The sequence below is a fragment of the Eimeria acervulina genome, genomic scaffold (genome assembly GCF_000499425.1).
Source record: "Eimeria acervulina Houghton genomic scaffold, Eah_scaff341, whole genome shotgun sequence".
NCBI lineage: Eukaryota > Apicomplexa > Conoidasida > Eucoccidiorida > Eimeriidae > Eimeria > Eimeria acervulina.
The window spans coordinates 1-12,124 of NW_013547397.1; the positions used below are offsets into that span (position 1 = coordinate 1).

The window sequence follows — 12,124 nt, forward strand, 5'->3', positions numbered from 1 at the left end:
TATATATATATATATATATATATATATATATATATATATATTCTTGGGTGGGGCTTTTGCATTGCCAAAGGCGAGGGACAGTTGCGATTTATCTATGCATTTGTTGCATTCCTCTAATTGTTTTTTCGCTCTATGTTGGTTATATGGTTTAGTCGCGTACAAGGATGGATAGAGCGAGAGCAGACATATCTTCTTCCTTCTTGCTGGCATTGCTTTTACGTGCAGCACCCCTGCACAGGCACAAACGCGTTTACATGTTGAGTCTGAAGCCCAGAAGATCTCCAATGAACGACAATATTATAAACAAATATTTTATGAACCGAAATACTCTGAACAAATATATTATGGACGAAAATATAATGAATATAATGTACGAGCAAGACCAGATCAAAGCAGGAGGCCGCCGCCAGATAATGTACGTATTGCAGTAGACAGTGAACAGGTGCCCGGTGTACATTGGTGAAGCACAGTTGTTTAAATAGATGCTTATATCAATGCTCACTTCTCTTTCTCGAAGCGTTTTCTGTACTTCTCGGCAATGGCATCGAACTCGCGAAAGGACTTTTTGTATTTTTCTGTGGCTTTGATTTTCTGATGGGCAGACGCAGCGAAGGGGGGCAAAAATTTAAACCCGAAGCCCCAGTATGTGTTTATTCAGCATGCCAGGCGATATTGTTCCAGTTTTTGTCGGTGTTCCTTTCAGTTCATGCAAAGTATTTACCTTCGCTTTGAGGAGCTCGGAGAACACGTCCATGTAGCGTTTGCAGTCGGAGGGGTCGCTAAGAGGAACAAATTCGAAAAATTTAGACAAGTCTCCGTCGAATCTGTTGTTATTGCATTGCAAAACAAACACAGGTGGCTGTTGCGGTCTTCCTGCATTCGTTTGTTTGTTGTCGGGCAAAACACAGATGCAGTTCGTGAATGCATAATGAATATATTTGCGGCGTGCAGCTCAGGCTATGAATGCAGAATGGGCGCCATCCCATGTCTAATTGCATTTGTGTCTAGAGTACTTAGCAGTGAGGATCATGTGGCTAGAAAGAGGATGGGGAAGTGCCCTTGTGTTCTGATAGTGTGAATACTCGGTGCCCTTTCTGTTGACGTAAATCGTAATCCACAGACACATTTTAACTAATGAGGTGCTAGGGCTGCGCGTGGGTTTGTATGTTCGCGTTTTGCGGCGTTGTTTACCTGTTAACAAAGTCTTCTATGTCCTCTTTCTCCTCTTCGCTGCCGATGTAGCGGCGCTTGAACTCATTAATGGCTTCTTCTGTCACTTCGGGGAACTTCTCTCTGTAGAATGCATACGCCTCCTCGTACGACTTGCCTTCGAGGCTTTCTTCTCCCGTCTCTCCTGCGGGTGGTCACGTGGAAAACCAAATTAAGACGAGTGAACGAAATTTCAATCCAGCTCCTCCGGACTTCGCAAATTGATGCACTTTAACGTAGAAAATACGGACTGGGGGAAAGGTGAACGTTCCCGCAAATTTCAACGTAAAATGTGCGGGTGAAATGCAACGTGAATATCACGAAGCCCCTGAATAGGAGGGAGGGAGCGCTGTGTGACGCCCGCCTCGCGTCCTCTTCTTTGCGTGTTCTCCTATTTTATTGCTTCAATTTGCAACAACTTCAAATAGAAACAACTGGAAGCTGGTGCAGCGCTGCGTCGGCAGAGGGTTTAGCTCGCCTGTTCTGTCGTAGCGTTCCCTTTTCTTTGGGTCATTTAGGACGGCGTAGGCGGCTTGAAGCTGCTGGAAGTGTTTCGTGGCTTCCTCTACTGAAATGTTTTCCGTGTCGCCCTTACTCTCACCGCTTCCTTTCTGCCTCTGACGAATCTTATCAGGGTGGCACAGTAGAGCCCTGCGTCTGTAAGCAGAAGTAATTTCCTTTTGAGAGGCATCCCGCGCAACGCCTAGGAGGTCGTACAGCGAATGAGAAGCTGCACCAGGTTTCCTGTTGGCTTTAGAAGAGGGTTGAGATCCCCCCCTTTCTTCCTTTCCAGGCTTCTGGTCTTTAGGGCTTCTTCTAGCGGCTTTCTTGCCCTTTGTGGTGTCCTCACTGCTGTCCTCGTTAGCATGTGCCTGCCGCCGGCAAGATCTGGACATCTTCTTGGTTTTCGCTGTGCGATGCTAGAAGGTACCACTAAATAGACTTATATGCAGAGGCTAGCGGCAAAACAGCGACCTGTTTCCTTCCCTTTTGGCACCAGGCGAATGGCAGATGATGGGGTGGGTGTAGGGTGAGTAGAAGCTCGACTAAGGTGCTTGCTCCCCTAAAACAAAAATGAAGAATTTAGATATCAACACAAAAGAGAAGCTGCGAAACAGGAAGACACACCAGAAAACAATGGCTCTCCTCAAGCAGCCCGTCGCGTTCAACCCCACCGCTCTACACACCGGTGGCCCCCGGAAGCCGACACAGGTGTAATTTCGGGAGCAAACGTGTCATATGCCGTTTTAAAGTAGATTTTTGCCTGTTTTTTTCATCTGATGGGGCACTAATGTTGCCAAACAATCACTGGAGGGGCGGGTTTAGCACGTTTCTCTCCGCTCACCATCTAGGGGGCCCTCCAAGACAGTCAGCCTCGTGCCCTCCTATTCCAGCATTTTCCCCTTCGGGCGATTCTGAAACCGACGGAGGCAGTCTGGCGCTCTATTTCCTATTGGAGGAACCAGCAATCAGTCTTCTCTTCACAAAGCTGTAGTGGCAGGACGGCGGCATCGGCGCTGCCTCATGGGTCGCACGTCGTCAGCTTTTGTTTTCCTGCAAAGTTCTGACTACGAAATCCGGTTGCAGATGCATGTTGGATGCTTATAGTGCGGCTTCTGCTGCGCTCAGTGGACAGTTGCTGCTGCCCCGAGCCTTTGGTGGCAGCTCGTAACGTTGTATTTCCCCCCAGTTAGCTAGCTAGCTACGGCTCATGGAATTCGGGCTTTCAGATGAGCGCCTGCGGACGGCCATTCGCCTCAGCAACGAGGCAGCCGCTAAGGACTCAGCGGGGCATCTCCCGGAGGCATTCGAGCTGTACAAACGGGCCCTAGAGAACTGGAGGGTCGTCTGCAAATGTAAGCCAACTTCCCGTCACCCACCCCAGGGCTAGGGCTTTCTTCCGTAGACTTTCTGCAGTTAGGGCTTTTAAGGATTTATAGGGATATGCTCTCAGGATATGGGGTCTTGGGTATTAGGCTGTCTGGCTTGGCACTCCAGCGCAAATTTCAAGCTGGTGTGTCGCACCACTTGCACAGCAGCTGAGGACGGAAAGTCCCCACATTGCCAGAAGTCTTTGATTATTCCTTTGAGTCTGCATCTAATGCAGAATTGAGCGGATTTGTAGCTGACCTTGTGTCAAGTGTATGCTTTGTGTTTCCACATGCAACATTTTAAAAGGTGCATTTTATATTTGAATATGAAAAAATAAACTGCCTTGTGATGAGCCCGCCACTGGGTTTGTCTGTATTTCTGCAGTTCAGCAGAACCCAACGCTGAGGGAGCGGCTGTACAGGCGGATGGACGACTACATAACTCGGGCAGAGCAGCTAAAGCAGCTTCTTCGTCAGAGCTCAGCTTCACATTTGCGGCAGCGTTTGCTTCTCTACACACCCTCTCCCCCAAAGCCTCTGGGCCGCAATTCAATTCATGCGGCCGTCACTCCTCCTTCCCGCTCCCCAGCCTCCCCTTCTTTTCATAACACGCCTGCCAATGCCTCAGCGGCAGACTGCACAGTTACCACCGTCAAGTCAGATGCGGATGCTGCGGAGGGGGAACGCATAAAACAGAAACTGGCGCGTGAGAGGTTTCGCGCCCTTTAGTCGTTGAGTTTTGATACAACACTAGAAAAGAAAGCGGGACTCAGTGCAACGGTGGATGTGTGCTGGTGCTGCTTTCCTTCGACATTCAGATGCCATTCTCACGGAAAAACCGAACTTCAGATGGTCAGACGTTGCGGGTAAGCAAGCGCTGCGTAAACACTTGGGCTTTCAGGCAGCGGGCCAAAGAAGCTGAGGGTATAGGGTTTGTATTGATGAATTTGCATTTCCCTTCATGCGTGCATTAGGGCTGGAGTCGGCGAAAGAGGCGCTGCAAGAAGCCATCATTCTCCCATCTCGCTTTCCTAGCCTGTTTACTGGTGAGCAGAGGCCCCAGCAGAAAGAGAAGCAACGCACTTTGCTTGTCAAAGCTTGAAGTGTACGCACAGCTCCTCTCTGGATCTTCAGGCGAAAGAAGACCTTGGCGCGGCATTCTTCTCTATGGAGTCAGTGTCTATCCCATGCTGTACAGTCTCTTCTTGAAACTGAGACGTAGTTTTGATGCCCCGCTGCTGCTTCTGCGCATGGTGGTGCTGAGTGCTGCTGAATGGGGGCTGCAGTAGCGCCAGATCACATGGATTTTGGGTGCTTCCAGCATTGAGGCTTGTGCTTTCAGCCCCCCGGGACAGGGAAGACGTTTCTGGCGAAGGCTCTTGCAGCAGAGGCTGATGCAACGATCCTCTCGGGTAAGAGTGTGACGTTTAAAGTTCGTTCATTGAAATACTGGAACGCCAGTAAGAGTAGCCATGTATCATTTGTAGGTGTTTCCTGGAGTGGGGTTGTTGCGCTCCAGCACTGTCCGTGGTCACTCACACCCTGTTTTTGTGTCTGTCTGCCTTTCTTTTTGTCTATCTGAATTTTCGTCTGCCTCAATTCCGAGTGTGCTGCTCGCAGTGTCGGCGGCGGATCTGGTGAGCAAGTGGCAAGGGGAGAGCGAGAAGTACGTTCTGTTGATTGTTTTTCTGTTTTTCTGTCGGGGGCTTTCGCTGCTCGAAATTGGGCTACAACGTGTGATGCACGCAGCTTTCCCCATTTTATTTCTTTTATATTTACCTCTGTCACGTTGCTGTGCCGAAGTGGAACTGAATTGCTCCGCTTGTGTGCCCCACTGCGAAACCTCACTTTTGTGTTTTCTCACTACGGAACTGCACGGATTGTGAAGGTGAATTGGAAAGGGGATGGAAGCCTTACCAGCAACCTTGACGGAGTTTTCACTTAGCCCAACGTGGGCCCGTTTTCTGTTTTTTCTTTTTTGTATGTCGAGTGCAGCATTTTGCATCTGTTTTGGTTCTCTTCATGCGGGTTTTCTCCAGCCGTAATAGCAACTTGGTGATTGCCTTGTGCTTTCCGCTGAAGTTTTCAAATCTTTGCAGACTGGTTCGCTCGCTATTTGAGCTGGCGCGGGAGCGGAGGCCTTCCATCATATTTATAGATGAGATCGACTCCATGTGTGGAGGTTCGTCCTAAGTCTTATTCCATTTGCCTTTGGGTCGCCGTTGTCCCTGCGAGATCGAAAGGAGCTGCCGCAGTGTATGCGCATATTATATATACATAATGATTCAATATACCTATAGGTGTATGTGGATATGCATTTTCATAACACATATTGGAGTGGGAAGTGCATGCGTCTTGTTTTGGCGTCCAGCTCGCTCGGAAAGCGACAGCGAATCCTCCCGACGCATGAAAACGGAGTTTCTTATCCAGATGCAAGGCATCAACTTCGATTTAAGCGAAGTCCTCGTTCTGGGGGCAACGGTAGGCCAGGCCGTCCGACATCAAACCCCGCATTTATAGCATCACCTCAAGGTTTGGTGTATAGAAGTGTCCCAGCAATTGCTGAGTCTGTGCAGAACACGCCGTGGGCCCTGGACGCTGCGATTCGGCGACGGTAAGCAGCGACCTTGGGTTCCCCATGTATTTTCACCAGCCTCAGCGGGTCCTTGCGCAGGGTTGAGGGTTCAGGTGCTCGAGTTGACAAGTCGGCAAGCACGTTTTGCTCGGGGTGTCCAGCACAACTGCTCGAGTAGCGATCCTTGCTGTTAGATGTGGAGCCTCGCAGGTTTGAGAGGCGCATTTTTATCCCCCTGCCCAAAGTTCAGGCTAGAGAACAATTGCTTAGATCTGGCCTGGGCGGCACTCCCCACCACCTCAAGGACGCCGACTTCCGCCATCTTGCGATAGAGCTCGAAGGGTCTGCTGCGCCGCTTCAGTGGTTTCTAATGAGTTGAAAGTTTATTGTACTTCTTTAATGTGGTAGTGGCACAGTGGAGTTGACAACTATGGAAGGAAAGCAAAACTAGAAAGTGAAGGTATTCATATTGGGAAACTGAAAACTACAGCACGCGCTTCTTGCTCTTCTGTTCCTTATGGTTTAGGTTTAGCGGCTCGGATATCTCGGTGCTTGTTCGGGATGCATTATTTGAGCCAATTAGGAGGTGTCGCACGGCGACGGCTTTCAAACAAGTGATGGTTGATGGGCGGGCCTTCTATGTGCCGTGTCGTCCGGGTGAGACTTAAGGACTAGAATACGCCTGTCTCCACAGATGCGGCAGTGCCCTCATTTCCCACCATTAGGATTTGTTCGTGATTGCTCTGTTTAATGAGCTGGAGAGGTTTAAATACTTCTTGCTGCAGATGACTCCGACCCAACTACGCGAAGAATGACTTTGATGTCCGTCCCGTCTGACAGACTGTTGCCGCCAGAAGTGACAATGGTGGGTGCCAAACGCTGCACGTACTGCAAGCTCTGCTTTTGAACTTTTTGGATTTGAAGGCAGCAGTACTAGTTCCTCTGCATGTCCATGTGGGTTTGGTTTTTGTGCAATTATTGGGAGTACTTAATTCTGGTGTCTTGAAGTAAATTTCGAACAAATGCCGCAGGAAGACTTTCATTCTGACTAGTTCCTCTGCATGTCCATGTGGGTTTGGTTTTTGTGCAATTATTGGGAGTACTTAATTCTGGTGTGTTGAAGTAAACTTCGAACAAATGCCGCAGGAAGACTTTCATTCTGCCATGCGACACACCCGCCCTTCCGTCAGCCAGGAGGTGAGGCCATGGGCGGTGCGGTTGTTTCTATTCCTTCCTCTTGTTTTCAACCAGTACACGATGTGTTCGTCCGTAACATGTCTGCCTTAATTTCTTCCTCGTTTAGTGGGATGAGTGCACTGGGAGATTTTGCCTTCAGGACTTGCGAATGCATGTCAGCTGGACAGAGCAGTTCGGTCTGGAAGGCAGCTGACAGCTTCCTAACCCACCTCTTGCCTCATTTCTAGCTGGTACTATTTTAAACAACGTTGTCGCTTTAAATGCAGCAGCTCCCGTCCAATTCCGGCTGTGCAATTGTCACATGTGGGAGATTTTTATCCGTGGCCTCTCCTCGAGTGCCTGGACATCTCGACGCTTGTAATTCTTAGCCTTCAAGATATCCCCATTAGCCGTGTAATTTCCTGTGACAAAATTGCAGGCTGAAGCGTCCAGTATCCTGACAACAGCTGTACGCTGTGATAAATAAAGCTCCAGTATATTCGCAGTGGATTTAGATACTGATTGAGCAGAAGCCTACAAGGCCCTCCACAAGTTTTATCCATCTCTGCTAGCGTGCGGGTGTTGAGTGCCAACAATAGTCTGCACTGCTAGTGTACGCAACAAACAGGAACTTGGTTGTGCCTACATGAACGGTTGCCTTACAACACTAGTTGCAGAAGGGCGCTCTATAACTCATGACAGACGCCCTCCCCTACGCACCGCCCTCAAGCGCTTGAGCCGCTGTGCCCTGGCGGGGCGGGGGCTGTCAGAGTCATCGACTGTATGGCAGTCCCCGCTCGGCCAAGATAGGAATTCCGAAAGAACAGATGACCTCCCCGCCATTCCTCATTGGTCCTCGGCACAGCGGCGTAAGGGCCTGGGGCAGGTACGAAGAATAGCCGGCCTGTCGTGACAAACACTTTAGACAATCGACGTACACTTTCCTGGCCCTCACTGACCAGCTGGAAAGCAAGTAGAGGCGAGCGTGCCGTTTCCAGTTATGCAATGCTACTCAATGCGTCAGGTCGCACTTTAAATAAAGATCCACCATATCTACTTAAGTAAGTTGAGTTGTAAACTGAGCTTCTTAATTTAAATCCAAATCCCAACCTCATCCCATGCTATTTTAGCAATGATCGTTCTCGATGCGTACACCTGCAATGACTTCGTTATGGACGCACTTCCGCGATGGTAAGTGCATTTCCCGGTTAGCAACGCCACGTGCCTTCAATAACTAGAATTGAACAACCAGAAATATCCTTGGTTACATTTTTGTGTTGCCTTGGACGGATTACAGGATTTCAGCAGGTGGAAGTTTTCGTTCATCAAAACAACCGAATGGCACACCCGTCTCCTGAAGGTTCAAGATAGCTGCGGGTCCAGTTGAGCTGCAAAAATCGCCACAGAAAGATAAGAACTATTCGATTAGCAATCGTGCGCAAGAGAGCCCTGGATATATTGCAAATGGTTAATGGTTTCACCGAAAAGTCGAGAGACACTACGCAACGAGAACGCCAAGCATGTTGCTCCGCCGCCCAGTCGTAACAATCGTGAGCTAGACCGCGACGCTTCTCTCAAGTACCTTTAATGCCCAATGCAACTGGTTCAACTAGGGAAAGGAACTGCACAAAAATTCAACCTTTCTGTGTTGGCGCTGTGGGGCTGGCATCTCGATTGCTAACGATATGCTGTCCTTGTGACCCTCCTTCCGGGGCTCCCGGCCGTTCGATCAACGCTATTGAAACTATAAGCTTTACTCTGAATCTCTCTTTTGATTTTAGGGACAGCTTCTCTTAGTGGTGTTTTGACTCGGTTCATTTTGAAAATACAGCCTCCTTGCAGCCGGCCCATCTGCCAGCGTTGCCGGCCGATGGCACAGGCTGGCGAATGAGCCGAGAGGCTCTTTCCATATCATTGTACTGTTATTTAGTCTGTGGAAAGCTTTTCTTTTCGCGTGTCTGGTAGGGTTGAATCTCCGTACGCTTCGCTTACCATGGGGAGGAAGGCAGTGGCTCTTGTGAGCGGAGGGAAAGACAGCATCTATGCTATTCACTTGGCACAGCAACTTGGGTTCAGCATCTGCGCTGTGGCTACGTTGCTTCCGCGCGACAATGCAGTGGAAACTGACAGCTACATGTATCAGTCAGTGGGGACAAGCCTGGGTGCGGCGATCGCTGAGTGCTTGGGCGTTCCGCATTACAGCGCCCACGTGAAAGGGCGGCCAGTAAACACGGAAACACTGCAGTACACACCTGAATATGACGATGAAGTTCTTGATCTTCAACTCCTGTTGGAGAGAGTGACAGTAAGAGCCAACTTTGTGGGCCCTTCGGCGACCTCTTCATCTGCTTGAGCACGCTCACGTTACTAGCAGGACAACAGGCAGCTGTAAACGCATTTTTTCTCTTTTGTACGCTTGCTGTTGGATTTATGCAGCTTGCCCACCCTCTAATCGAGGCCGTGACGTGCGGTGCCATATTGTCGGAGTATCAGCGCCGGCGCCTGGAGTACATGTGAGAAAGGGCTAGCCAAATGGAGTAATACCTCCAAATCTCAGTATGCATAGTCTAGGGAAGTTGGACTTAAGATATGAAGAGACCGTAATCCCCTTCTTTCTTTTCCCTTTTCTCCTTTCTGCGTCGCAGCTGTGGACTTGCCGGCCTGCTACCCGTCTGCTTGCTGTGGAACCGCGAACAGAAGAGTCTGCTTAAAAATATGATAGAGTGGGGCCTGCATGCTGTGGTAGTCAAAACTGCCTCAATGGGTCTGTCGAAGAAGCATCTGGGTCGTTCAATTGCTGATCTGTTGCCTCATTTCCGCGAGCTGAACCGGCAGTACGATTTCCACGTCTGCGGAGAAGGTACAACTTATTTCCTTGTTCACTTTTGCTCTTTACTTACAGATGAGGGCAGACCAGTTTTTAGAAGAGATTCGTATTCTTAAGAAGTAACTATGCTCGTCGCTCCTTCTGATCGCGGCAGTCTGGCCGGCGGATTAGGGAGTATTCTTAGGTTATGCTTGGGGTTTCGTGACGCATTGAATGGCATCTGACTTCTTCTGTGTGTGGGTGGACGGCATTGCAGGAGGGGAGTACGAGACAGTGACATTGGACTGCCCGCTGTTCACGAGAGGTTCAATAGTTGTTTCAGAGTGGAAGCAACTTTGCCACGGCGACGACGCTCTGGCACCCGTGTGGCTGCAGTCTCCAGTGCAGTGGAAAGTAGTGCCCAAGAACCCCGTGACCTGCACACTTCAAGATCAATCAACTCAAACATCAGAACTAAAGTGGCTTGAGCTTGCAGAGCTTCGAACAAAGCCCTACGAGGATCTCATGTATGTGGCCCTGAATGAATGGGGTGTCGACGTACACGATGAAGACTCCGATGCTGCCTCGTCGCCTTGTCGGACGGGCCCTGATCTTAGGACCGCCCTGCCAAGCTCTTGTACCTCCAATAAGTGCTGCGAATCGACTGGCAATGCTACAACCTCTTCTTTAGGGTGCATTGTCACTGGAGACATATCTGTGACTGGCAGTGAGGAGGGCTCGCGAATACATGGCGACGCTTCATCTCCACCTAACAAGTGCATGATAAACCTTGTTAGAGCTTGTACGAGAAGCTGGCTAGACGAACAGGCGCTCAAAATACAGCATAATGGAATGGCTGTCCGTATCATTGAAGTACTCTGTCAGGCCTCATGCTCAAGCTTCGCCGACATCCCTGAGGAGGTTCTAGACCAACTGCACATTCGGCCAATCGCTCTGACAGTTGTCGTTACTTCGTTGCCGCGGGGGGTTAAACTTCGGTTCAGGATCGTACTAAGCAGCCCGGAAGGCTTGTCAATTCCTCCCAACCTTTCCATAAAGTCTTGTACCGACGATTCAGTGGTGCACGTGCACAGTGTAAACCTATGGGTCCCTCCGTGCGCTGGGGAAGGCACTAGACCTGTTCACCGGTTACACGTTTGCTGTTCGTGTCAAGGTCTACGTTGCGAGTTGGTGTCTGGGGGTTTATTCTCTGTGGCTTATTTGTTCCTTCGTGGCTGCGACGGACGTTTGCCTTTCACGTGCGCTTTTCCTCCTGACGACGGCCTCACTGCGTTTCCGTTACGGTCGGTACCTGGAGGTATTAGCACGCGCAAAGGGGCTCTTTCAACCGTCCTGCAGGCTGCCAACGCATTCATCAGCATGCAGTACACGCGTCATCTGTGCTATACTGGTGGGGCGAATAGGGGCTTTCACCATAACGATCGTGAACGTCTTTTCATACAGAGAACAGAAATGAGTAGAGCTGGTTCACCAGAAACGGGAGCCGTAGAGTCCGCAGCATTATGCGCTTCGCAGATGAGAAACCCGCCTTTTATGGCTCCTTGCATTGTGGTCCTTGTCGTGATCGAAGAAGGAAGGGAAGGGACGAAAACAAAGTCAGACAAGAAGCTGGGGGTTGTAAAGCAACTTCTGCATTCTCTCATTGCTCGGTCTAGTCGTTGCTGCGACAGTTCATCTTCATGTGATGATACAGCCAGGCAGAGCATCCTCATCGTTGCGGAGGCTCCCAGTCTTCCACAGAAAGCAAGGGTGCTGCTGCTTCCCATGTGGGACATATCGCCCCGATTGGGTGAAAGGGATTGTGTGCAGGCATGCTGTACTGAGCACATGCAGCAGGGTGAAAAATATACGGTAAGCGTTACAGTTGTGGAACGTCATATAAAGGTCCGGAATGACACGGAAACCACGGAAACTACTGTGGCTCAGGGTGGCGGCAACGGCTTGCATTCGATGGTGGTGTGCTTTTCATTCCAACGACGACCCGATTACATTGGTCGCCACACTTTGGAAGACTTAGTGGGGCAGCTGTGCAGCACCCTTACAGAGTGGCTGTGTTCAGCACACGCGCGCGTCGCTCTCTCGAGTTGTGGAGTCACTGAGGATGCAATTTTGCGAGGAAGCGAATTGATGCTTGAATTATGTGTGTTTTATTGCCCTTCGTATCTTTGCCTTCTCCAGATGGATTCGGAGTCCTTCGAAGCAAATTGCCGGCAGCGCATTGAAGCAGGCTGTCGTGAAATTGCAGCCTCCAAATTTTTGCCCATCATTACTTTTTTCCCCGTGTTGAACCTCGAAGGGGGGATTTTGCAAGTCGTTATGCATACCCTAGCTGCATATTCCAAGTAAACTTGCCGGGTGTTTGAGAGAACGCGTCACGCGTAGGCAAAGACCAAAAGGCCTCAGTGGCTCCTTATGATGCCAGGGTGTGTCAGCCAGGAAAGGAGTGGAAACCTCCTTCGTAACAAA

General features: G+C 49.9%; 3 protein-coding genes across 3 annotated transcripts; 2 read left to right on the forward strand and 1 right to left on the reverse strand.

Moving 5' to 3' along the window:
* Positions 1-160: 160 nt before the first annotated feature.
* Positions 161-2,105, reverse strand: EAH_00033900 (DnaJ domain-containing protein, putative; the record flags this gene model as incomplete). Its single annotated transcript, XM_013392206.1, has 5 exons — positions 161-230; positions 503-591; positions 722-824; positions 1,192-1,354; positions 1,811-2,105. Coding segments are annotated over 5 exons (720 nt in total), but the record flags the coding sequence as incomplete, so codon positions are not given.
* Positions 2,106-2,920: 815 nt separating this feature from the next.
* On the forward strand, positions 2,921-6,562 carry EAH_00033910 (vacuolar sorting ATPase Vps4, putative; the record flags this gene model as incomplete). Its single annotated transcript, XM_013392207.1, has 11 exons — positions 2,921-3,065; positions 3,466-3,786; positions 3,899-3,946; positions 4,055-4,126; positions 4,436-4,492; positions 4,701-4,746; positions 5,120-5,262; positions 5,452-5,561; positions 5,906-5,997; positions 6,182-6,312; positions 6,441-6,562. The coding sequence occupies 11 exons, from the start codon at positions 2,921-2,923 to the stop codon at positions 6,560-6,562; spliced, it is 1,287 nt and encodes a 428-aa protein (XP_013247661.1).
* A 1,401-nt stretch (positions 6,563-7,963) lies between these two features.
* EAH_00033920 (hypothetical protein, conserved) lies at positions 7,964-12,004 on the forward strand (the record flags this gene model as incomplete). Its single annotated transcript, XM_013392208.1, has 5 exons — positions 7,964-8,022; positions 8,797-9,136; positions 9,268-9,344; positions 9,477-9,691; positions 9,915-12,004. The coding sequence occupies 5 exons, from the start codon at positions 7,964-7,966 to the stop codon at positions 12,002-12,004; spliced, it is 2,781 nt and encodes a 926-aa protein (XP_013247662.1).
* Positions 12,005-12,124: the final 120 nt, after the last annotated feature.